The sequence below is a fragment of the Sebastes fasciatus genome, chromosome 17 (genome assembly GCF_043250625.1).
Source record: "Sebastes fasciatus isolate fSebFas1 chromosome 17, fSebFas1.pri, whole genome shotgun sequence".
In the NCBI taxonomy this organism is placed as follows: domain Eukaryota; kingdom Metazoa; phylum Chordata; class Actinopteri; order Perciformes; family Sebastidae; genus Sebastes; species Sebastes fasciatus.
The window spans coordinates 18,515,593-18,540,306 of NC_133811.1; the positions used below are offsets into that span (position 1 = coordinate 18,515,593).

The following is a 24,714-nucleotide window of genomic DNA, read 5'->3' on the forward strand; positions in this document are numbered from 1 at the left end:
TTTAAAGCAATATCAAAGTTTTATTCTTAAAATGTAGTATAGAGAGGAACAGTAGTACAATTCAGACAGAAAAAAGGAGAATGTAGTTCCATCTTTGAAAACCTTCGATAAAAACGTAAAAAGAGTAACCTGAATTTGCTTTGTGTTCGGAGGGCACTGAGGCGCGGCCCGAGTTTTGCATCACTGTTAAAGTTCGAGAGAAATTGAAAAATACAACCTTTTGCAACAGCGTAAAAAAATACAGCTGGGGAAAAAAAACCTCTGCTTTTACATCTGTAGTGTTTTTGCTTCGTTTTTTCGTGTTGTTTTTTTTTTTTTTGTCCATATAACAAATACAGCATAAATTCTAAAAATGATACATCATAGTTTTTGAGTTTCATTCATTACAGTAAAATCAGTAGGATGGTAAATAGTATCAAAAGAACAAACAAGACAACAGGATGGTGTAATGAGCAAGCACACAGCGTGAACAGAGAGCGACAGAGGAAGGTTAAAGTTCACGGAAATAAACCGCCACGCCGGGGGTTTGGAGCTGACCGTCCATGTGTTCCATTAAGTAAATCCACTAGTTAAATAATATATTCTTCATATATATATTTATATATTTATCTCATATAATCTCCACATATATATATATATAGATGTATATATATATAACCCCTCCCACAGTGATTTGAAGGTAAAAGTGACACGAAGAGGATGAATATCTCTTACTTAAAATATATCTTCTTCCACTGAGATTAAAGGGAGGTTACACGTCTTCTGTATCATCAGCACTTCAGTACATACTGTATATTCCACTGCATATGAACAGATACTGCTGTTCCAAGGTTTTAACCCGCAAACAATCCGTGTTTCTTTAGAAAATATGTGCTTAATGAAAGAACAAAGGAGAAAGGAAACATCTGTGGAAAAGGACAAAATTAAACAATATGTATCTAGGGTAAAGTGAATGATTTCTGTAGCATAAAAACATTTAAAAATCTCAACAATTACAGACACGAGCAAGGATTTTTCTACACTAAGCAAGTTTTCACCTGGCTTTTCTCATACATTATAGTTCAACAATAATTAAAAACAACAATTTTGGTTGGACAAATAGAAATTAACAGTCTTGATTGCATTTTGGAGTCAATATATATATAATATTAAATAACAAAAACAAAAAATGTCTAATAATAATAAAAAAAAGTTGCGCATTGGAAGAAAGACACAACAGTTTATATAGTTCCATTCAGACCCGCTTTTGGGGGAAGCGAAGAAAACATAAAAAGAAAATTATTTTCATGAACGCAATAGTAAGTGCATGTCTATGAGGCGCCATAGAGCTTCACTTTTTGTGGAACAAAGTGTTTTTCTACCTGGCAGACCTAAAAGAAATAAAAACAAACTTACATCAAATTAAACCGATGACATGTTGTTTAGCTTTTACACATGAAAAATGGAGTTCTCTCAGACTTAAACATCACACATCATGATTTTCTGCACACTTCTTTCTCCTCGCAACCAACGTTCAAGTGATTCAAAATATATATATATATATACTGTATTTACTTTATAACTCAGTACCAAATATAAACAAACGTATACAGGTATTGATGTCCACTTAGGTCCGCAAAACGTCAATTACAAGTACTGCCGGTAGTTCTACAAAATGGTATGTGTGTGTTCGTGTGTGCATTCAATAAAATAAAAGCTTAAAAACAAATGGCAAAGCATACCTGATAGTCGCCGTAGCACAACAGTGTTCTATAGTTTAAGCTGATTACATATGTATAACTGAGTCAGTTTAAGCTTTATGATTATAAACATCATATATAGCCTGTAGGTCCAGTATTCTGCGACAAGCATTACAGCACCAAACGTTTCGTCATTTGGCAAAATTCAAGCTTTAAGTGAAAGTCAAATGCTTTTGTTTATTAATAATAATAAAGTGTTACTGTGACGCCGTGATTTGTATAAAGCTAGCAATAACATTTCCCCTTGTACTTTTCTTTTTATTCATCTTTTTTCCCGCTTAACAAAAAAAAAACTCACGTTGTCTTTTTTTTTTTTTTTTTTTTTTTAAGCGTATTCAGTAGTTTTTGCTTCCTGCTAAATCTTGGTGTGCGGTCTGTTTGGCACAATATCACAGCCCTCTTAAATTAATCATAAATATGGCTGCGATACATTAGAGTCACAAAACAGATTTTTTGGTTCCAAGATTTGCACAGGGAAAGAAAGAAAAAAATTTGAAAAGAATAATATAATAAGATTTAGCGCATCTAAACAAGATCTACAGAGCAAGTTAGAAATCTTCCTGTGGACAATAATGCTCTTCTTCTGTGTACTTCTACAAGCACCAAGCAATATACTTTCAGATTGTGCAGAAAGCGACAGCATTACTGTGCCTCTGCTTGCAGACAAAAACAGAAATAAAAAAAATTATTGATAAGACCATAATAACCTCTCTTCATAAATTAAATAATTAACATTTCGCTTTTTCTTTTAGATGATTGGCCTACCCCAGCTCAAAAACTACATCATCACCCTGCCCAACTCTCCCCCGAAAAACAGGAAATAAAAATACATCACCAAAAACCTGATTTATCATATTATTCGTCGATAGAACCTTTCTCTTGTGGGCTCTGGGCCCAGAGTTGGACACATTTTAACAATAATAAAATCTGTACATCTTGGAGTTCCCACTCTACGAAAGCTTTTTTTAAAATCCATATCTTTGTCGTATACTTGCACAATTAAGTAACCTCAAGGTTTGATAGCACTTTGGAGTTGATTGTTTACCAGCTAGTTTTTGAATACATATATTAAACATCAACCTTTTTATTTTTGTTTCTCAAGCTTGTTTAAATTCTTAGTCCTCTTCCGGGGCAGCACCAGCGTTGCCCTCACCCCAATTTGATTGGTCGTTGTCGGTAGGCTCCTCCCCATCCAGGTCCTCCCCTTCTTCGCCTTCGAAGTCTTCGTCGCGAGGAAACTCCATGCCCTCCATGGCCTCCAGGCCCTCCTGAGTGGCCTGGTGCGAGTCCGCGCAGTCAGCGCACACGCCGTAGCGCCGCGAGCCGTGACGGATGCCAACGCTGGCTGCAAGCATGAAGATCTTCTTGCATACCATGCACTTGTACTTTTTGTCCTTCTTGTGCACCTGTGAGAGAGACGGGGAAAGAGGAGGAGAGGGTTGAGGAGATGAGGTGAGTGAGGTCAGTTGCCATTTGAAGTTTGCATTCACTGGTCGCTTTAACCCTTTGAACTCTGCAATAGAAATGGTTCCCCAGTGCCTACATTGGTATTTTTGCTTATTGTGATGTCATTTCTTTGAGTATCTTCAAATGCTTCACATCCCTAAAATCTGTACGACCACAGCTAAAAGGTTAAATAAGTCAATAAACCACAATAATTGATAAAAGTATTGAAATAGTTTCATAAATTATTATTATTATTATTATTTATTTTTTAAATCTGACATGTTTTTTCATCAAATGTTACGAAATAAGCAAACAAAAATATTGATCCAAAAGATTTCTAAATGTAGAAACATGAACAAAATATTTATTAAAACTTCAGTTATTTGAACTATGCACATTTTTTATTTTTTGCGATAGAGTGCAAAGGCATTTTGATAGTTTTGTTGCGTTCCGCACGTAACATAACTTAATGACGTCATCATTATAAGGCATAAGCCTCAGCTTTCTGCTGCAAAAAGAATGAATGCTCTAACTATTATGTTTTTTATTTTCCATCGATTTAAACAGGATCTTGCAAACAACAATTTCCCACAGCCATTACGGGGCAATACTACCACTACTACTATTATTATAATAACACATTCTGTACCACACGCAATGTAACAACGTCATCACGATCATACAACGTGACAAGACGAAAGACCGAAGCTTTAGCTTTTCGCTGCAAAAATAATGAATATTCTAGCTATTATGGTATTTATTTTAGATTGACACAGGATCATGAAAACAATGATCTGCCCCAGGAGGTCTGTGGCGGTGCAACATGGCGGAGTCCGTGGAGAGGGGACCTGCTCCCTATGTAGATACAAACAGCTCATTCTAAGGTAACAAAAGGCTAGCTGTTTCCCCGTTTCCAGTCTTCATGTTGAGCTAAGCTAATTGGCTGCTAGTGGTAGATTCATATTTAGCACGTAGACATGAGTGGTATCGATCTTCTCATCTAACTCAACAAGAAAGCAAATAAGTGCCATTCCTGTAAACACTAAATATATTCCCCAAATATTGAATATGGAGTAAGAAATCAGAGATAGTACAGTTACAAGTTTAGTAACCCCCCCCCCCCCTCCCCTCCATTAAACTCTAACAGTCTGACTGATAACACTATTATTTAACAGGACAATGCCTGCCTGTCCTCTCAAGTTGTGCTGCCAGTACAATGATATAGCCTCCTGATTTCTAATCCATTTGTTTTGTACCACTCTGTGAGAGACTCTGAGATACTCCCTACATTAGAAAACAGATATCATAGCCATAAATTCCTGCTTTTAAAAATATCTTGTTGCACTCACTCCCTCGAGCAAAAAGCTCCCAGACACAAACAATGAGCCGGAGTGCAAAGGCGTGAGGGTGGCCAAAAACGCTGTAGCGTTTGGCACTAGATGGTGGATGGATGCACATCACATGGTGGTGTAAAAGAGAGGAGAGGATCCTGTGCATATGTGGACTCACCAGGGAATGTCTCTTTACGTGCTCGCGGCGGGTGAACAGCTTGCCACAGATGTCGCAGCTGAAGGAGCGCACGCCCGAGTGGATGATCAGGTGCCTCTTGAGCGTGCGCCGGTGCTTGGCGATGTAGTTACAGTGGGGGCACTTGAGCTTATTGAGGGCTAGGTGTGAGGACTCGCCTGGGTAGAGACGAAGAGAAACACAAGACATGCAGATGCAGTGATTTAGTAACATTTCGTGTACTATTACATCTTAAAAAAAACACAACCATGGTTTGAGTGAAGTTTTGATTTGACTGGACTGGAAGAACAAACTGGAGATGGAAGAAGACAACGATCATAAAAGCTACATTTGCATCTATAGATCCTCTGATGAGAGAGGGGTGTGTCAGGAACCAATATCCTGTTTATCAAATCACTGAGTTAGGATGCGGTGGCCATTAGAGAGAATAAGACACCACAAACTGATGCATCACAAAAAGCCCCTTTAGTCAAAGTTTGTTAAACTGCAGAGATAGAACCGTGGCAGCCATGTAAACTTCACAATCCAGCTCTAGCATTGTTGCTAAGTAACAGTCTGCAATGAGGCCTCACCATGGCGATGTCAGAAATGATACAGATTCATATTAGCAGTGAATGTAAAGCAGAAACATGCATCTGTGTCGTTATACAGATCACAGAATGATGCAGTTTGGTGTACGATGTGAAAGAAATTCGGTGTGTAACGATTCATCTACTACATCGATGTATAGATTTATATTCCTGCGATCCAACTACATCGATAGGTACTTGGCAAGTTGTCGTTCATGTGGGACGTATATCGATCTAAAATTAATCTAAAATTTGCAAGATAAATAACCTATTATATCGATACTAAGAATTTGCACCTTGTATTTAAGCACGACAAACGTTATATGGATGTATTTTTTAGCACTTTTAATAGTAAAGTAAACGTTACTCCGGTTAACTCTCCCTGTGTATGACGTCATCGACATGCGCAAGCAGTGCCAATCTCCGATAGATGACAACAAAACGAAGCGTGGCTGATGGCGAGGAAGAGCCAGACGAGTGAGAGATTTTCAAGCCGTGTTTGAAGTCCAGTGTGTGGAAACATTTTGGCTTTTGCAAAAAGGGAGATGTCCTTGGTAATAATGGCAACATGACCAATCTTTCCACGCACCTACTGAGACTCCAATATTATTGCTCTACAGTTTATATTGAAAATGATTGAATAGAAGTTGATTTATTTTATTTATTGTTAAATATTGCACTGCCTTGTGTCTTGAGAAGAGAAGCAGTGGGTCCTGAAGTTGCACTTTTTATTATTTTCAAACAAGCGGTGTATGTATTTGCAATTTAATCTTCAGTAGGCAACAAGTTTTTGGTTACATGTCAAAGGCAACTACGGTATGGTCAAGGTTAGGGAAAGATTGTGTTTATGGCAAAAAAAACAACAAAACTGTGGCTAAGCTAAGGCAAAATAGTTAAACCTGCAGTAGGCAATATATTTTTGGCATCATTGGGCAAAAAGAAATCTTCATTGGCGATGTAACAGTTGTGATTGCAACTTTCTATAAAGAGGTACAACTAATAATTTAATGACTCTGCCTCATTATATTAAGAAACGGTCTACTTTACATAAACCACAGTGCTAATTACCCAATACTGTAAGTCTACAGCAATTTTCTGCAAAACTGCTCAAGCGCACACTATTAAGTTCCATAATATGATTAGCAACTCCTAACATCAAATACAATTAGAAAAGCTAAAAAATCCCAACGCCTTTATGTATCATCCATCAACATTAGCTATTATACTACTTAACGACTACAGCATATGGTATGACATGTTTTTTTTATTTCAGTGTCTAAAAAAAAGAAATCAAGATGTCCTCACACCAGCATGGACCTCATTAACCCTCTCAGGATGTTTATGCTAACAAGCTACTGAGGACAGCTGGGTTTACAAATAAATAAGCAACGTATTGATTTTGAAAAGACTCCAAACAGAGTGGCTCGTCTTCAGGGTTGAGAGAAGTGGGGGAACAGGGCCTTTTGTTTGAGCAGACAACAGAGGTGTTGTCAGGGCAGGTTGCTAGGGGGAGGAGGGAGGAGGAAGGGTTGATGAGAAGCAGGTCACCTGTGTATTTCCCGTGACTGTGTGTATGTGTGCAACAAGCTGTTAATTTAGGCTATGAAATTTTATTTTCACTATCTGTCATTATAAATACAGAGCAGGCAAAAAATAGTCTTGAGAGGGCCTGAATTCAAACTAAATCTTTATTTAAAAAACAAACAAGAAGAGCACCTAATTTTTAGTTTAAAGGTCTCATTTATGTCTCATTTTTATGTAGATCAATATTTTTTTTTAAATAATGCATCCACAGAGCCTTTAGAAAGGTGCTGAATAAAGTATGGCTTTTCCTGAAAATCATTTAAAAGATTTTGGCAGGTCCAAAATGAATGTTTTGTTCATCTCTGTGGAAGATATCTGACGTTTAGTTCCCACTTCTAACAAGGCTTGTGAGCCAATAGTAAAACGACGTTGGTATCACGTGGTATCTCTGCGTCGTGCGTTAGTGTGGAAAAAAACAGATTAATGGCTGAGATTGACAGTATGTGCCTGGCAACCACTTGTTGTTGTAATGCAATGCAATGCAACAGGGTAATGCGACATCTAGTGGCTGAACGTTATCAATGTCATCAATAGCACCGTTAATCCAACTACAGATTTATAGTTTAAGATACAACCTTGCCAGCCAATCTGACTAGAGCCCCATTTCCTGGTTCCCCCTCGTGCTTTTTTAGCTGATATCTAAACCCACAACTCACAACTGACAAGCAGCGACGCCCATCAGTCAAACTGCAACCTAACACCAATTCAATTTCACAAAAGTCAAAATCTTTTTGTTATTCTTGTTTTCTGGGGTGTTCACAAAGCTGTTTAACCACCATCAACAAGTAGTTTTACATTTTTTAAGCTGTGAGCAGCACCTCCGTTGCCTTTGTGCAGTGCATTGTGGGAAAGTAGTTCCCATCAACAGCACACTTAAAAATTAGATGGGTTTTTTTCAAATTGTCACGTTTAGGTATACTTCATTTCGACACTTGTGAACACACTGCATACTTGCATACATACTTAGAATTAGTGTGAATTGTGGAATTATGACACACAGCCTTGTGTACTGTAGACAAGGTAGGGCTGGACGATAGAGTCCAAAATGAGAATCATGATTATTTTGATGAATATTGAGATCATGATTATTTATCACGATTATTCACTGATTTCAGAGATAAAAAATGTATTGCACTTTCACATGTAAATAAACAAAGCACTGCTTTCACTGCCATGTTGTGCTACATTCCTGCTAATGTACACATTTTTGCATCAAAATACAACTTAAAATATGGTTCTTCTTCAGTGCATTTTCGTTTTGCCCATTTGCTCTCTGTTGTATTACTCTTCTACTCTGGACTGCAGGCGCAACATTCAGGAAAGTTTTTCTCAGACTGCAGCTGCAGCTACCCAAAAGTGAAGCCAACACATCTGGATCACCCCCTAGTGGTTGGCTGTTAGTTTAGGAAGCGCTTGATTTGAAATGCAGTGGAGATTTCTATGAGCTGAGCACGCATTTTAAATGTCAATATCGCAGTCATTCATGATCATTAAATTGTGGGAAGCGAAAATCGTGATTGTGATTAGTTTTTGATTAATTGTGCAGCCCTAAGACGATGGCCACCCACTTATATGTGACACACTGGCTTCCCAGCCACCCCTTTGAAGAACATTTGTGATTTTTGGCCTATGTAAATAAAATTGACTTCCAATCGTTCCCATATATTTTTGTAAATAGACTGACATTGGGATAAACGTAGATCATAATTTTGTATAACCGGGTCAAGCAGATAAGCTACGCATTTGAATGCTGGTTGAACCCTTCAGTAGAAATGTGTTTGCTCTCTTATTCAAGGAGACATACTGACTGGACTGCCCACACTCATTTGAGAAGATGCATTTTAGTTAAAGATTTCACTGAAGCAGCCTGCTTTTTTTTTTGTTTTGTTTAGCGGTAGTCTAGAGAGAGCGGCGTCTTACCATTCTCCCAGGACTCCCCTTGCTGTAAGTCCTGGATGATGCTATACTGGATCTGATTGGCCAGCTCTGGGAAAGGGGGGGAGGGGGGGACAAGAGAAGCGAGAGGGAGAGAGAGAGAGATGAGAGGTGGTTGAGAGCCTGGGTGGGGGTGCACACACACACACCTCACAACGCCTTGTGTACACAACTAGCCACCCCCCACATGAAACAATGGAAGTTTCAGTTAACAACATAGGCAAACACACACACAGGTCCCTACTATATGTAAAACAGTATGCTCCCCAGGCCAGGGGAACAAACTGACGGTGTAACCAGGACGGAGGGGGTTAATTAGAGTCGAGCCCTCACGACGGCTCAGTTTACACTCGGCCTTTGTAAGCACTTGTGTGTGAGCACCTGTGTGTGTCCGGTTCCTCCAGCATCAGCGCTTAGAGCCCATTAAAGACCCACACCCTGTGTGTGTGTGCGTGCGTGCGTGCGTGCGTGTGTGTGTGTGTCCATTCTCCCTGGGTCAATATTTGGAATAGTGAGGACAGCCCCAGTGCATTAGAGTGGATTAGGGAGGGAAGGGACTGCCCCTGGCGGCTTTACACCTCGCAGGGATTGGGGAAGTTATTGTGCGTGGGCGTGTGTTCGTGTGCACGCTTCAACAGACACTAGTGTGTATGCAAATGCATTTCACCTGCTGTGTGTGTGTGTGTGTCTGTGTGCAGCATGCACCCTTTAAACAATCCAACAGCGTTGTTTGGAGAAGACCCAAGAATTTATTGGCCATGAGTGCTGGCTGTGGGCTCAGCGTGGTAAGAGCAGACAGCGATGGCAAAGTACTTATATCGCTGAAACCAGCCTTCACTTTCAACTGTTATTTTCCACACAACACTAGCATTCCTGTCACTCTGTAAACTGTCTACCTTCAGTTGTTTCAGACATTTTTTCCAGCAAAAAATGCAATATATTTGACGGTTCCAGCCTCTCAGATGTGAAGATTTTTTGCTTTTCTCAGTCTTGTAAAATTTTAAACTGAATATGTTTGGGTTTTGGACAAAAAAAAAAGACATACACTTCGGACTGTAGGGAATTGTGACAAGCTGTTTTCTGGCATTTTAAAGACTACATCAATCGAAAAATAACCAGTAGATGAATCAACAAGACAACAATTCTTCAACAAATTAAATGTTTAGGGCTGCAACTAACAACCTCTTTAAAAAAGAGGAAAAATATTTTAAAAAAGACACGTTTTGAAAGGGAAGACATACAAAACAGCAGAAAGAATACCACCATTTGGGCTACTAGGTTTCTATCCTTGGAGCATGACCGCACAAATCAAACTAAAGCAAAATGAAACCCAAACGAGTGACATCACTGTGGGAAACTGGGACAGCTAATACTGGTGGATGACTGCTCATGGGCTCGAACAGAAATATGCAAACCAGCGATGACTGATCGTGCAAGAGGGCTGTTTAGTTTTAAAGCGAGCTTTTCACAACCAGAAGAGTTTTTGGTGCCGAGCAAAAAGATAAACACTTCCTCGTCTCGTCTGCATGACTGTGTGTTATAGAATAATCTAATAACCCACATGGCTAATAATGATCGTACACATTCTCATTTTTGCTTTGTAAAGCAATATTCCAGTAAAGTGTAACTAACATTTAAGACATCATGTGACACACACATCCAGAGCGAGTCACAACAAATGAGCACTGTATGCAACACAAGACTGGCTGTGGGAACAAACTGAAAGCTTTGGGTCCATAAATGGTACTTGACCATCTTTTTCATGTCCGTTCCAGAAGATGTGGAGTGAAAAATGGCATTAATATAGCGGAGTGCTCTGACGCTACACATGCAGTACAGTAGACTCCATGACACAGCAGCTTTCTACCCAGAAGTAAACAAATGCAGAATATTACATGCACACCACTGGATCCCACTTCTTCCTACAAAGTGAAGAATGTCCTAAAACCTGAAGGCAGGGCTAAAAAGCTTTTACGGTGTGGAGAAAAATATGACACATTACCGTAGAAAAATGTATAATAATAATAAATAAAAAAAATGAAGCAGCTTTCACATAACCAACTGACACTTTACCTAGATAACAAGAAAAAAACTACATCAACTAAAACGCTTCGCTAAAGTCTAGATTTAAAAACTGATATGGACTCAGCAATGCATATTGAGGCAGGAAGCGCTCAACTTTTGTCCTAAAAAATATAATTTACATGTGGCTCTCCTTTCTGTTTGTCCTCTCTGTCTGTCTCACCTTGTCTTAATAGATGAACAGAGTACAAATTGTTAAAGAAATCCTTTACTGTCACAAAACTTCTGAACTAAAACTAAAAAAAAACCTGATAAAAAAAAAAAAACAGCAACACTTCACAAAGCATTTGGAAAAATTCCTCTAACAGGGAACCAAAAAATTAAATTTGGAAAACGCTTTTTGCTAAAAAAAAGAGCTAAATATGGGTTGTGTCCAAAATGTCGTACTAACATGCTATTTAGTACACTAAAACAGTATGAGAGTTTTTTTTAGTATGTCCGTACCCTTAGTATGAAACCAATAGTACGCAAATTGTATACTATTTCCGGTAAAATATTAAAAGTATGCAAACACTGGACACTACGCTGGCATAAATATCCCACAATGCAATGCGGTAGTGACGACAACATTCATAACAGATGTTGACGGACAGCTCTGTAACATCAACAACGCTTCAATTTAAGTGTAAGTATAAGATTTCACTTTGATAGGCGTAATATATATATTTAAAATTAGTTCAGAATCTGGTCGTTGCTCGTTTCGTTTACAACAATCAAGGAGGCTCTCAGGAAGTGACGATGTAAATTACAGCTCAGTGTGTCCGAAAAGATACATACTACTGTTTATTCACACAAAAGTACGTTGAGCGATGGTAAACATATCGGGTATGTAGTGCTTAGTATGCCATTTCGGACGATGTCACAGTATGAGGTCGCTGATAAACAACCCACAGTAATGAATGCAACTTCACAATTATGCCAATTGTTCATTTCTAGTGGCTAAAAAAAAAAAGTGCCTCTCATCCCAACATCAAACAGCATCAGGATAATGTGTTGCACATTTCTGCCTCAAATTCTCTGGACATCACCTCTCACACATGTTAAACAATAGAGAGACGGACACATCGTTACCATTTTAAGCCCTTACAGAGACTAAATATTCACAGATCTATATTTAAACTAAGAGTCTACTGTATGAATGAATGGACTGTTTAACACAAAACTATCATTTAAGGGTAAACAGTTCCCTTGAAACCTTTTACTGTGACTAACAGCCTACTTGAAGTCCTAACCGTATCTTTATTTGGAAACGTAGTATACATTAAGTAGAGACGTGGAGCTAAACAACACAGATGCATGAAGAGGAGGAAGGTTGGAGAGTTAGCACACATGCAGACAAACTCCGTCTTTAACTGAGCGTCTCTCTAAGCCATTACAACACCGTGGATCACTTTGTGCACACATTAAAAAGAGCCATAGGAGGAGTTGGCGGCACTAAGAGCATTCAAGTGCATTTAGGGAGGCCTGGGGGGAGAAATGTTTCCCCTGCTTTCTTCATTTCCCTGCATTAGGGAGGGCTTCTCTCTCGCTCACGCACACAAAATGTAGCTCTCTCTCTCTCGTTCTACACACATCCCCTCCCTCCCCCCGTCCATACCACTCCACTTAATATCTGATATCATTATGGTTACATGGAGTGCCACGCTTAATGGGGCCAACAGAAGGAGAAGGCTGGAGCTGAGGGAAGAGATTACTATGAGCGCTACACTGGATGTGGATAGGATAGATAGAGCGATGGATAGATTAAAGAGGACCTATTATGCTTATTTTCAGGTGCATACGTGTATTTTGGGTTTCTACTAGAACATGTTTACATGCTTTAATATAAAAAAAAAAAACGCTTTATTTTTCTCATACCACCTGTGCTGCTGCAACTCTTTTCACCCTGTGTCTGAAACGCTCTGTTTGAGCTCCTGCTACTTTTTAAACTTAAAAAATATATTTAAATTTAACTTAGCTGCATTGTTATCAAAATCAAAACAAACATGCAAATGAATTAAGTTCGACTAGTTTTGTATTCAACATAAGACCTTATTAACTAAATGAAATCTACTGAAACAAATGTATATGTGACACAAAAAGGTCATTTATTATTTTGGCCGTAAAAATTTGCTTGGCTGATGGATTTTTTCATCTATCCGTCCCCTTGGCAGGTGAGTCAAAAGGTTAATTTTGTACACTGGCCACAGCTCCGCTCTAATTAGCTTTGTTTGAGGGCGTGTCAAACTAGCCGCAAGGCAGGTATTATGCAAATGTGTTACTTGGTGACATCACCACGTTACAGAAGAAAAGCCAGCACTTCAAGCAAGGTGTTTCAGGCAGTTCAGGAGCAGTGTTTCTGCGGGGGAGAGTAATTCCCTCTGGTGTAGACTTTGAGCTTTATAGCTTTCTTTCTTTTACATGCACAAAAAACTATATAACACGCTAAAGGAAAGGGGAAAAGCATAAAAGCACAATAGATCCTCTTTAAGGGACAGAGAGTGCAAGGTATCAAATGGTAAAGAAAAAGGGAGAAGGTGAAAATGTGCAAAAGTTCTATCAAGCAAGATTTAAAAACTGATTTAGTGAAAGTTCATATGGAGTCAATGTTTTTGCCAACCACATCACATAGCACGTTTCAGGATCGGTAATTCACTTTCCACTTCACTCACTTTAAATATTGACATTTCATTATTTTCTTCCATAGAACATTATCGCATACCATTCTGAACCATTAAATTGCTTCAAAATAATTGAATTGGACTTAACCTTATAAAATGTCTCATCTTTTCTTTAGAACAAGTCTCAGCAGCGATGTGGCAACGCACCTCTGTGTTGAGACAAAGCACTCCAGGTGGGCGTAAACTTTCATTAACCCCCTGCTCTGGAGTGATTAGTGGAGATCGTGGCTGTGTGAGTGACTCACTTCTTGGTTGTGCACAGCAGGTAAAACGCTTGATAAGCAAATATCCTGTTAGGTGCAACAGCAGGACATTGATCGAAAGCTGAAAATCCATTCATTTTGGGATGTGATCAATAATTTGATCTTGAAAACTAGTGATCATGCCAGTGTTTCCCACTGCGGGTGACCACACAGCTTAGCTTATTAGCACTGAATCTGTGATCGTGAGTGTGACACAATTAGATACGTCACTATACGGTGACAGATCATTCATATAAATGAGGCAATGCTGCCCCCAAGCAACAAAAAGGTGTGATCGGCCAGTGCTAAAATAATGCAAACATTTTTGCAGGCTGGAAAACAGCAAAACAAGATTCAAATCCTGAATCCATGGGATTGATCAGGGTTATTCTTTTTCAGCCCCACTGACCCCCTGGTGGATACATTATTATAAATGCACAATGTGGGGACAAGCATTGTTTAAACCTACAGAATTTCATTTAAAATTGTAAATAAATACAGTTTTACCAAAGATATCAAATATTGATGCACTGGTGCAGCCATAAAAACATGGTGTCTGAGTTTGTGTGAGCATAATTTAACTTCAAGTAAGTGTTGGAACAAGAAGAAACTGAATGTCACAGTAATCTTAGTGTTTAGAGGTTAAACTGATGGCGATGGGGGAGAGGGTGGGGCACAGAGGCGTCGGGTTAGCTAATGATGCTACCTGACATAACTGGTTATTGCATCTCCAAATAGCAGTAGCTTTAGGCCAAGTTTGCTGACAAAAGCAATGCACACAGTTACATAGAGGAGTGCATGGGGCCTTTACATGGATGTATATTGATAAATTCTTTTAGCAAAAGTGTTATACTACTGCATTTTATTTCAAAACATTTCTGTGATTCCTTTAGGATCTTCTTGCAAAGGAAGAATTTTGGCAGGATTGGATCATAAAAAGTTACTAGAACCACCTCTTTTAATCTTCATTTTTCCTTGACTCTGGCCATGTGGTTGTGCTTTGTGTTAGTAGCCTCTATTGAATAAAGCTCATTTAACTGAATGCGCCACAGAAATTCCGCATGCACCTCTCTAACTTAAGAAGGGAGCCTCTTTCTTTTACTTACAGTGAGTATACAGTGTGACTAATAGGAATAACAAATTCATGATTAACGGTGAAAGCAATTCATATATTATAGGGTAGAGGACTGGGGGTGGTGAGGTGTGTTTAGAGGTACAAATGTGCGTCATACCAGCATTTTCGGAGAGGGAGGAGAAGTCCTCTCTGGGGTAGGAGGCCGATGGCTGGATGAACATCCCCTCGTCAAATCCCTCTTCAGGCTCTGGTGGAAAGTTGTACACAAAACGCCGCGTGGTGGTCTGTTTTTTCCTCCGTCCGCTTCCTGCAGCAGCATCCGGTGCTTCTCGCTTTATTGCTGCGGGTGCCCCTGCGGCGCCACCTGTGGTTGGCTCGTTCCAGACGAACACCTGGCCACTCGCCGACCGCGTTTCATTGGTCTCTGCTGAATCAGACGAGTTGTCGTTGTGGTGGACCCAGTTGCCAGAGGCTCCGGGGGTCACCAGGGCACAGCCCTCACCCCCGGCCACTGTCACCTCTATATCGCTGGTCTCCTCCTTCACCCTGCCACCTTCGTCTTCTTCTTCCATCGCATCCTTTCCTTGATTGTTGCTGGCCTTGATCGACAGCTTCGACAGGATGCTTGTGGCCCAGAAGTTGCTTGGTTTCCGGTCCAGCCCTCGACCCTCTTTGGACAACGTCTGCCTCTTGTTGTAGTCCACCACCACTGAATCAGGGGCCTCGTGCTTGATGCTGATATTCAGGGCATCCTTTATAAAAGCCCTACATGTATGTACAACCTCTGTCATCTGGAGGTAACTAGCAACAGACATCACCTCAATGGCATTTTGGCTTGTGAGCAGCAGATTCCCAGAGTAGAGAAAGTCGAGGATAACGGAGAAGCCCTGCACAGCAGCAACATCTAGGTGCGTGACCGTGGCCTGGTCCTGGGCCTCGCCCTTGGTCAGACAGTAGAGGGTTTTGAAGTAGCGGCTGCCCGCAACCAGGATGTTCTTGTGTGCGCGGAACACCTGGTCCGAGACGACGATGTTGACGTCACAGAGGATGCCACTTTTGCGTTGCTTGTCCAGCTCCTGGAGAAGCTGGTAACAGTAGGAGTTCTCATTGGGCCTGTTGCGGTAATCTTCCTCTGAGCAGTTAGTGGAGGGGCTGCCATTGTCTGAGGGTCTCATCGTCTCCTTTTATGTAAAAGAGAAGAAGAAAGAGAAAAAATATTGAAGATTTGTTCTCACAAGTAATTTGCAAAAGCATGCAAAAATGCGCTTATACGCAAATATATGTTCCCTTCCTGTAACTCTGTAAATACACGCACAGACATACACCCCCGGGGCTCCCAGTGTGACAGAGACGCACCTAACCTAGGGGTGAAACAGGTTTGACAGGCTTCTGTTATGGAGGAGGTGGGAAAGACGCATTAAAAGGTGTGTTACTTTTAAGGTGGGGTAGTGTTACCTAGCCCCATGAATATATTCCCTTTCTCAATTAAACTGAAACTCCACAAGTTCTAAACACAAAAAATATGATGCTGTAGGCCCAATGATGATTAATAAACCCAGAAATCGGTCCCATATATTGTACAATTACATATTATTAGACTGCAATGTTCAGTGCTTTTCACAAGACATTGTAATTAAATGATCTGCTGTAGACTTTCCAAAAAGGTGGCTCACCTATTTTTATTTTAATTAATGATTTCGTACATTTTCCAGAATGCAATTCGACAACCCCAGAGAATATAACTTTTTTTTAGGCTTATTACGTAGTAATAGTAGGGCAAACATTTTCCGTCAATCAAATGTTTAAAACAGTGACACCGCTTACTCATAAAGACATCTTGTGGCTGTGCTTCAATCAGAGTAGAAATTAGCATCACTGATTGTTTGATCGACTATTACTTGTATGACTACTGAAAAACAAAACAGTGAGCCTAGAAGGAAATATTTGCTCAATTGGGGTGCTATGAAAACCTTACACTTACTGTTTAAGTTTTAGGGAGATGGAATATTTTATCCTATTCATTTCCATTTATGATGTACTGCAAAAACCTGAACATGATGCCACTTTGCACTGGCATTTGTTCAGACATCCAGGGCAAAAGAAAAAAATACATACCCAAGCAAAAATAAAAGCATGGGACATCACCTATGGCTATTTTCATACATTTCTAAGATGATCACTGTTCATCAGGATTCCCTTCTAACTCAGTTGAAAAATCACCTTTTGAGAATTTCATTACCTTTAAAGTAACAGTGAAGCATTCATTTTATTAAGTTTCCCGGGAGCATAATTTAATACTCCATTCGTAGTAACACTAGAGCTTTTACAAAACCAAGACATTCTCTAGACAAAAGCATGATTATTTTTTCATGGTTAATGAATACACTTTTCAATTTCGCCTTGGTTATCACCTCCAAAGTTAGCCTGGAACGTTATGAGATTCAAGATTTTACACACATTTAGCTTCTGTACAATACAATTCTCTCCCTCTCTTTAATTTTGGAAGCTAGATGTAAAACGAGCCATAATTAGACCTGGAGGAGGGCTGCCAAGTGTCCAAACAGGACTCAACGTGGCTGTAGGATGGGAGGGGAACTGGCAGAAGCACAGAACTACCCTGTAACAGTCCCGCTCCCCCCTCCCCTGCTCCCCCTTAACAGGGCAAAGGGCCAGCCTGGTACGGAGCAGAGAAGAGGGGAGTATTTACACGTGTATATGCATACGCTTACAAAATACACAGCTCAATAAAAAAAAAATGCACATACATGTGTAGAACTCTACATTATAGTTTTGCACTTACATGTAGCAGCATACATCTACGGCTCATTTTAGAATTGCACAGCAGATGTCCTAATCCAGAATAATTCACATTGCTCGAGCCCTGCATTTTTGCCCCCGCCTACCACCATCTCTGCTGTGCACACACATGCATGTGCACTCACACACACGACCACACAGAAACCAAGCTGCCTACACATACACACACAGCTGGGGTTTCAGCTCGAGTAATTCAGATTAAATCCATTTCTCTGAGGTCCCCACCCAGCCCCCACCCCTACTCCCTCCACACTGCAGTGCTTGTCCAGGGCAGCTTGGGCACACAGGATAGTATAGGGGGGCTTATCATCCTTTGCCACAGCTGGAGGGGAGAGATGAAGAGAGATGGAATGAAATCAGAGGCAGAATAAGTGACAGATAGAGAGGGGGGGAAAGTGGACGTACTTTGCGGGCTGGAAGAAATAAAAAGGACAGAAAATAATAAAAGATAAGAGAGCAGAATTGTTCTGATGGAGAAAAGTTGATAGAATTAGTGTGAAAAGAAAATGAGAAATGGTTGGGGCATAAGAGAAAAAAGCCTGATAACGCACGCACAAAGAAAAGCGAGCGAGAGCATGAGGCAGAGATTGAGAGAGCGAGACCTTGAGCCTCGAGAAAAAGGGCGGAGGAGAAAATGTGGAGCAGAGGGGGACGGAGAGCCAGGCGCGATAGAGAGAAGGAGTTGGGTCACCCCATTTTAGCCTTCACAATAGCCCGTGTTCTCCCCGAGGCTCATTGTCCACTCACTGTAGGCCTTTGTGAAAGGTTTCGGCACTCACTCTCTTATTACACAGCAGCTCCCACTCGCAAGCATAGAAAAGGAGCCGGAGTGCGTGTGGGTGAGGAGGCGAAGAGGATGAGGAGGGAGGAGAAAAATTATTCCATGATATACACATCAAAGCCTCTGGAGGGGCATGGTCATCATGTCGAGTACTGTGGTGGAATATATTGGTGTGGTGAAGGGCAGGAGTGCTATCACAAGAGGTGTTGGATATGCTTCCGAGTTAGACTGCATTTAAATCTGACTGCTTTGTTTTTGTCCATTGCTCTCCTCTTTTGATAGGTTTAGACTAGGGCTGTCAATTGATTAAAATATTTAATCGCAATTAATGATTGTCCATGATTAATCACGATGAATCACACATTTTTTGTCAGTTCAAAATGTACCTTAAAGAGATTTGTCAAGGATTTAATACTCTTATCAATATGGGAGTGGGCAAATATGTGCTTTTTGTTATTGGAAATCAATTAACAACACAAAACAATGACAAGCATTGTCCAGAAACCCTCACAGGTACTGCATTTAGCATAGAAAATATGTTAAAATCATAAAAATGGCAAACTCAAGCCCAACAGGCAACAACAGTTGTCAGTGTGTCAGTGTGCTGACTTGACTATGACTTGCCCCAAACTGCATGTGATTATAATAAAGTGGGCATGTCTGTAAAGGGGAGACTCGTGGGTACCCATAGAACCCATTTTCATTCACATATCTTGAGGTCAGAGGTCAAGGGACCCCTTTGAAAATGGTCATGCCGTTTTTTCCACGCCAAGCTAATATGACATGGTTGGTACCAGTGGATTCCTTAGGTTTTCAAGTTTCATATGATACCAGTATATTCACTCTAGCTGTAAAACAACCTCAGAAAGATCGATTGCATTAATGCGTTAAAGAAATTAGCGTTAAAACGATTTTGCGTTAACTTTGACAGCCCTAGTTTAGATCAAACAAGCTATCAAATTGCTGGGCTAAACGGAATAATAATGAATTATATTTAGCATCCTGCAACAAAAATACCTTCAAAACACTTTTACAGTCACAAGACGGTGAGGTTTGAACAGAATTTTTTTTATATTTGTTAGAAATGCCGTAAATAAACAAACGCTCTCATACTCATAGTTCCTGGGAATTTGTAGGCCCATTTTATCATTTCGACGAACTGGCCACCCCACCCCCGAACCCCATGACTCCCCACAGCTTTTATCCATTACACATAGCAAGGCAATGGGCCAGAGAGGTAAGACTTTGCCTGACAGTTCTAATATGAGTTGTGTGTGGACTTATTAGAGTCAGGTTAGGACAGCCTGGTACTGGACAAGTTGCACCATACTGGCCTCATCGGCAGCAGTATCATCCTTTCTCCAGATGTGCCACGTGTGAGCTTAGAGAACCAGCAGACCAACACTGCACAGCAGATGCTGGAGGCAAAACCAGTCTGAGCCAAGAGAGAATGTGGGGACAATATCAGCCTCCCCCAGTTGTGACGTGGCTAGGTTTTTATTTGAGCCAGAGATGGTAGGGGTGGAAGAATGAGCGTGCAGGAGAATCCAAGAGGGCGCTGGGTAAGACAAATCCTTTGATCTGGGTCTAACATGGATGCTTTAAAATCTACAGTGAATGGCCAACAAGAACTGATTTACAGGTGGATTAAACGAAACCAAGATGGTCATAAATTCAAGCATGTTGACGCACCGGCATCAGTTAGACACACCTCTAACAGATCATGTGATACAGCACTGTCCCCATGCAACATAATGACCCACTGGAGCCAGTTCTTGTTTACCTTTTACGCACACTTTGCCTCCATCCCCTCACTCGTCAACCCCCACCCACCGTCAATCCAGTCCCATGACCAGCCCTGCCCTGAGGCGATCTCCACCGGTCCTTCCCTAACTCCCTACATCTACTGTATCCCCCCTCCCTCACCCGACCCGTCTGTCCCCAGATGCTAGAACAATACTGCAGTGTGCGTTTGGCCCAAGGTGTGGGAGGGCTGCGCTGAGTGTCTCCCAGCCTCCTAACAATGCTCTGACAGAAGAGGCAGAGATGGAGGGGGGGGGGGGGGGGGAAACGAGGGGAGGGTAGAGTCACTGACGGATTCAACAAGAAGAATTCTCCCTCTGGCTGCACCCCACCCTATTCCCCTGACCTGTGGCCCCCAATAAACATCCCATCTATCTGGCAGACATCAGACCGCAATGGGTGGGTCCCCTTTCCCATTCGGGGAGACTCGCTCTTAACAATGAGCGGGTTGTCTTAACTGAAATGAGGGGGTGAAATGACTTGGATAGGTCCCGCATATCTGAATTGTATCTGAAAAGTGTAGCGTTATCTTATCTAACACCCCATTTAGATCAACACAGCGATGCAGGTAAAACATCTGTTTGGTTGTCAAACTACTGTTTATGAGGCAATGTGGATCGTCTGCTGTGGCTTCATGAGCCTCATTCTGACCTGGGTTGAATGTTTGAATATTGGCAAACAGGTGTCTGTATTACGAATTTAAATCAAATTAGTTATTTACATTCAAGCAAAGAATGAAAAAGGGAGAGACGAGAAAGGATAGAAGCAGATGAGAGAGAAAGAGGGAGTTTATGGAGAGGCTGGATCTAGAGAGAACTGAAAATGAAACTAACTTTATGTGGTATTTACGCAATGTACCTATATGTGTATATGGAACAATAATTGCAGAATAGTCCTGTACATGGTGATGACAAGAGACTACTGTGTGACAACCAATGTGACACATAATCTTTCACCAATTTGTGAACAAAGGAAAAACAGTTACTTGAGAATAAAATTGACATATATATATATCCCAGATATGTGATCTCATATTTGATCCAAGGGAAACAATGGTCTACTTTCCTCATCTTAACCTTTTGCCAGTGAGCATAGGGAACAATCTGAGCACAAGACAGCGTCTAGAGAATTAAAAGGACAACGGCCCCCTTCTCCAAGGAGACCCACATTTACCACAGCTGCCCTGGTGTGCTAGGGCTAATCGAGTTAGCTTTAACGAATGCAGCAGAGGCCTGACTAACGCAAGGAATGGGTGAATAGAACAAGACGTGGCCTCATAACACCATAATTCCCCTTTAATGTATTGCTTCACAATGCCACCTTGCCTAACATCCACTGCTGCTCATTATTTCAACAGTACTGTATATACGAAGGGTTTAAAGGCAGTCACAAGAGAAAAATCTAATCTGAGAAACATCGAAACCGCAGAAAATAATTCAATAAAAATCTGAATTTAATCATTTCCAATAATGCAGCACTGGGACTTTGTCGTCCCAGCTCTATTCTACATGAGGAAATGGCCTGGATAACCTCTCGGTACAGTGTCTGGGGTCCTTGTTGCTAAGGAAAAGCCACACCAAGCCCCTAATCCACCCTCACTGCTCTCCTTACCAATTAGACATGTGTACAAGTTAGTGGATCACTTCTGATTAGTGATTGCGTGTGCGAAAGGAAGGAACTAAATGTAGTAGTGCAATCCTCTTCCCTCACAAATTAGAGTCAAATGGCACCCCGCTCTTAATTCCCCTGACAGTCCAGACCATTGTCAGGATAGGAGGTCGGGTGTGGAAATGTACAAGGAACAGAATTAACAGTACGTTTTTCATTCAAAAGAAAGATTGATGGGAGAAATGCCCTTTGACACTAGATTGTTCGGGTAAATATGCACTCCCTGTTTTTATGAGGTCTCTGAAGGAGTACTGTAGAACTGTTGCCTGCACTGCAATAAAAATAATGAACCAATAAAAAAAGACCTCATGCACGTCAATAAAGACATAGTTCACCAAAATGACTTGGTTGTTTTGGATTATATGCATTCAATATACTGGTACGGTCAACGACTTTATACATACCTCAAGCTTAGGCTAACCACAAAGTCTTTATATGCCAATTAAATAAAGAGGGGCAATTTTCCAATATAGTTTCAATCTTGTGCATACAAGACAGGGGCCTTAATCATAACATATCCCCCAAAAGGTATAACACTAGCGCCCTTTAATTCAGAAATATGTGGATGATGGGGGTCAGGTGGTGCCATGTCATTCTATTTCACTCATTCATGCCTATTCACATGGGCCAGGCAAGCTGTCAGGCTCCAGGCAACATGATTTACTCTCCTGCTCTTGTCCAGCCCTGCAAGTGACACCATCTATGGATTTTGGGGGGTCATTCTAGCACAATGCCTCTAATTTAGCTCCCCAAAGGGCGGAGGAGGAGGGTGAGGAAGAAATGCGCCAGAGGTCACCCGGGACTGCGAGCCAGCAGAACTGCATGATGAGAGGCCAAAGAGGGAGGGAGGGAGGAGGGGGTTGGGTAGGGGTGCGGTTCCCCAAAGGCTGCTAGGGTCGAGCCCTTGCCATTGTGACCTCTGGAGCAAGCTAGCAATCAAGACAGCTGCTGATTGCAACAAAAGGGTACAGTGTGCATCCAAATAAAAGTATTCTAAGACACCAAACATTGTCAATTATTTGTTGTTAAACGTTAATTTGTGACATGCAATGAATCATTTCTGTTTCTAAAGGAAACAGCCCAGGGTGTGATAGTAGCTAGCAGGTGTCACACACTGGAGCAGGTTTGTGCCTGTAACTTGGACTAATGAGTGGGCAGACACTAACTGAACCGTGTCACTCACACATGAAAAAAGTGGTTCAGTGTGTTTTTGCCATTCAATACTAGTTAGTAGCCTCGCTAAGGGGCTTTCCACTAACCGCCTCTTGCCCCCATCTACCACCAGCTACAAGCGGCTAGCTGGGCTAGGCTAGCTGTTAGCTCCAGGTTAGCAGCTAGCTAATCAGCCAGGAGAAGGGATTGTGGAAGCTTAGGTAACAAGCCTTTTCTCGCCTTTTAGAAGTTGTAGAAACTAGTAGTTATTAGTGACAAACAAACACAGATAATGACATGTGTATATGGTAAAACGTGTGACAGGTATTGGGACTACGTTGGGACTTTGAGAGCTAAGTGTTACCTGTTTGGTGGGGTCATTCCTGCCGTGCTCAGAAGACAGGTGATGTCTCAGCAGCAAGGCCCGCTTGTAGTTTCGACTGCCTTTGACAAGCTCGTCGCTGCTGCTGCTGTTTTTATTTTTTTTAGTGGCAATGTTGTGACACCAAGAGCAGGACATGAGTCCCGTCTCCTGGCTGAATTTGAGCCATGGAAACTCTTGCAACCACGAAGCGTGGAATAACGAGGAGTGTTTCTGGAGCAACGTCTGCGGTCTCATCTCTACACCAGATCCGGATCTCCTGGAGCCAGTCTCGGGAGTAACCGCCGACGACGACTCCTGGTCGTTGGGAACGTTGGAACTGTTGCCCTCCTCTGTCAAGCTGTTATCCCCTTCCTCCGCTTCCACCGAGCCCACACGGTCGTCGTTGTCGCCGTCAACCAAGCTGCCTTCTTCCGGGTCCTCTTCTTCTTCCTCCGCCTCTGGTTCCTCGGTGCTGTCGCCGCTGACAGACCCGGCGCCCTCCACTCTCTTCTCTGATCCTCCTGATCCTTTCGCCCCCAGATCGCTGCTGCTGTCCTCCTCTTGATCCGGCCTGTTCCCGTTAAAATGTCGGTCTTGACAGGCCGGGGCCTCCCAGCTGTTACGGTTCCCCCCACCACCGATACCGCTGGAACCCGTTAACCCGGCTAATCCACCGCCTCCTCGGAAAGCCAGCGACCTGCGGTTTCTCTCACCGGACATTTTTTGTCAGTTAAAAATATATTTGAATCTTCACTTTCTCAACAGTTATCCTCCGACAAGAATATGTGTAATGTATTTCCCTGATAAGAGATGAACCCCCGTCGTCGTTTCTGTTTCTTTCAGCTTTTTTGCGTGTGGCCCTTCCTCCCGGTGAGAGTATGTAGGTTATGCGGAAATAAATAAAGGTTTTAAAGGCATAATGAATTTGAGGGTTCTCGCTGCGTCCGCTCCGCGCAGGCCCCGCAGAGGTCGAATGGCAACGGCTTTCCTCCCCACAATGCACCTCGACCAGAGACAGGGGGGTTGGTTGGAGAGAGAGAAGGAGGGGGCATTTAAAGGAAGATGAGGGGATCTGTTGATCAGCAAGGGGGACTTTGTGTTTCTGAAGGCTGCACCCATTTTTCATGCATGCTTTACTTTTTTTTTATGGCTTTGCTTGTCTTCTCAGCACGTAAATAAATAGTGTGCCCCCACTTTAACCCCTTTGCTAAACGGGGTTACCATAATATATTCCTATAATATTTCTATAGGAATTCTGCAAGAACTTGTA

General features: G+C 41.5%; 1 protein-coding gene across 2 annotated transcripts; it reads right to left on the bottom strand.

Moving 5' to 3' along the window:
* zbtb10 (zinc finger and BTB domain containing 10) lies at positions 1-24,476 on the bottom strand. 2 transcript variants are annotated; one of them, XM_074612577.1, is made up of 5 exons: positions 23,445-24,475; positions 15,017-16,040; positions 8,786-8,851; positions 4,695-4,870; positions 1-3,145 (listed from the first exon to the last, which is right to left on the bottom strand). In XM_074612577.1, exons 1-5 carry the CDS (start codon positions 24,162-24,164, stop codon positions 2,855-2,857), a joined length of 2,277 nt encoding a protein of 758 aa, XP_074468678.1. In that variant the 5' UTR covers positions 24,165-24,475; the 3' UTR covers positions 1-2,854. The 2 variants fall into 2 exon arrangements, with proteins under 2 accessions (XP_074468678.1, XP_074468679.1); XM_074612578.1 differs by lacking the exon at positions 8,786-8,851 and having other exon boundaries at positions 23,445-24,476.
* Positions 24,477-24,714: the final 238 nt, after the last annotated feature.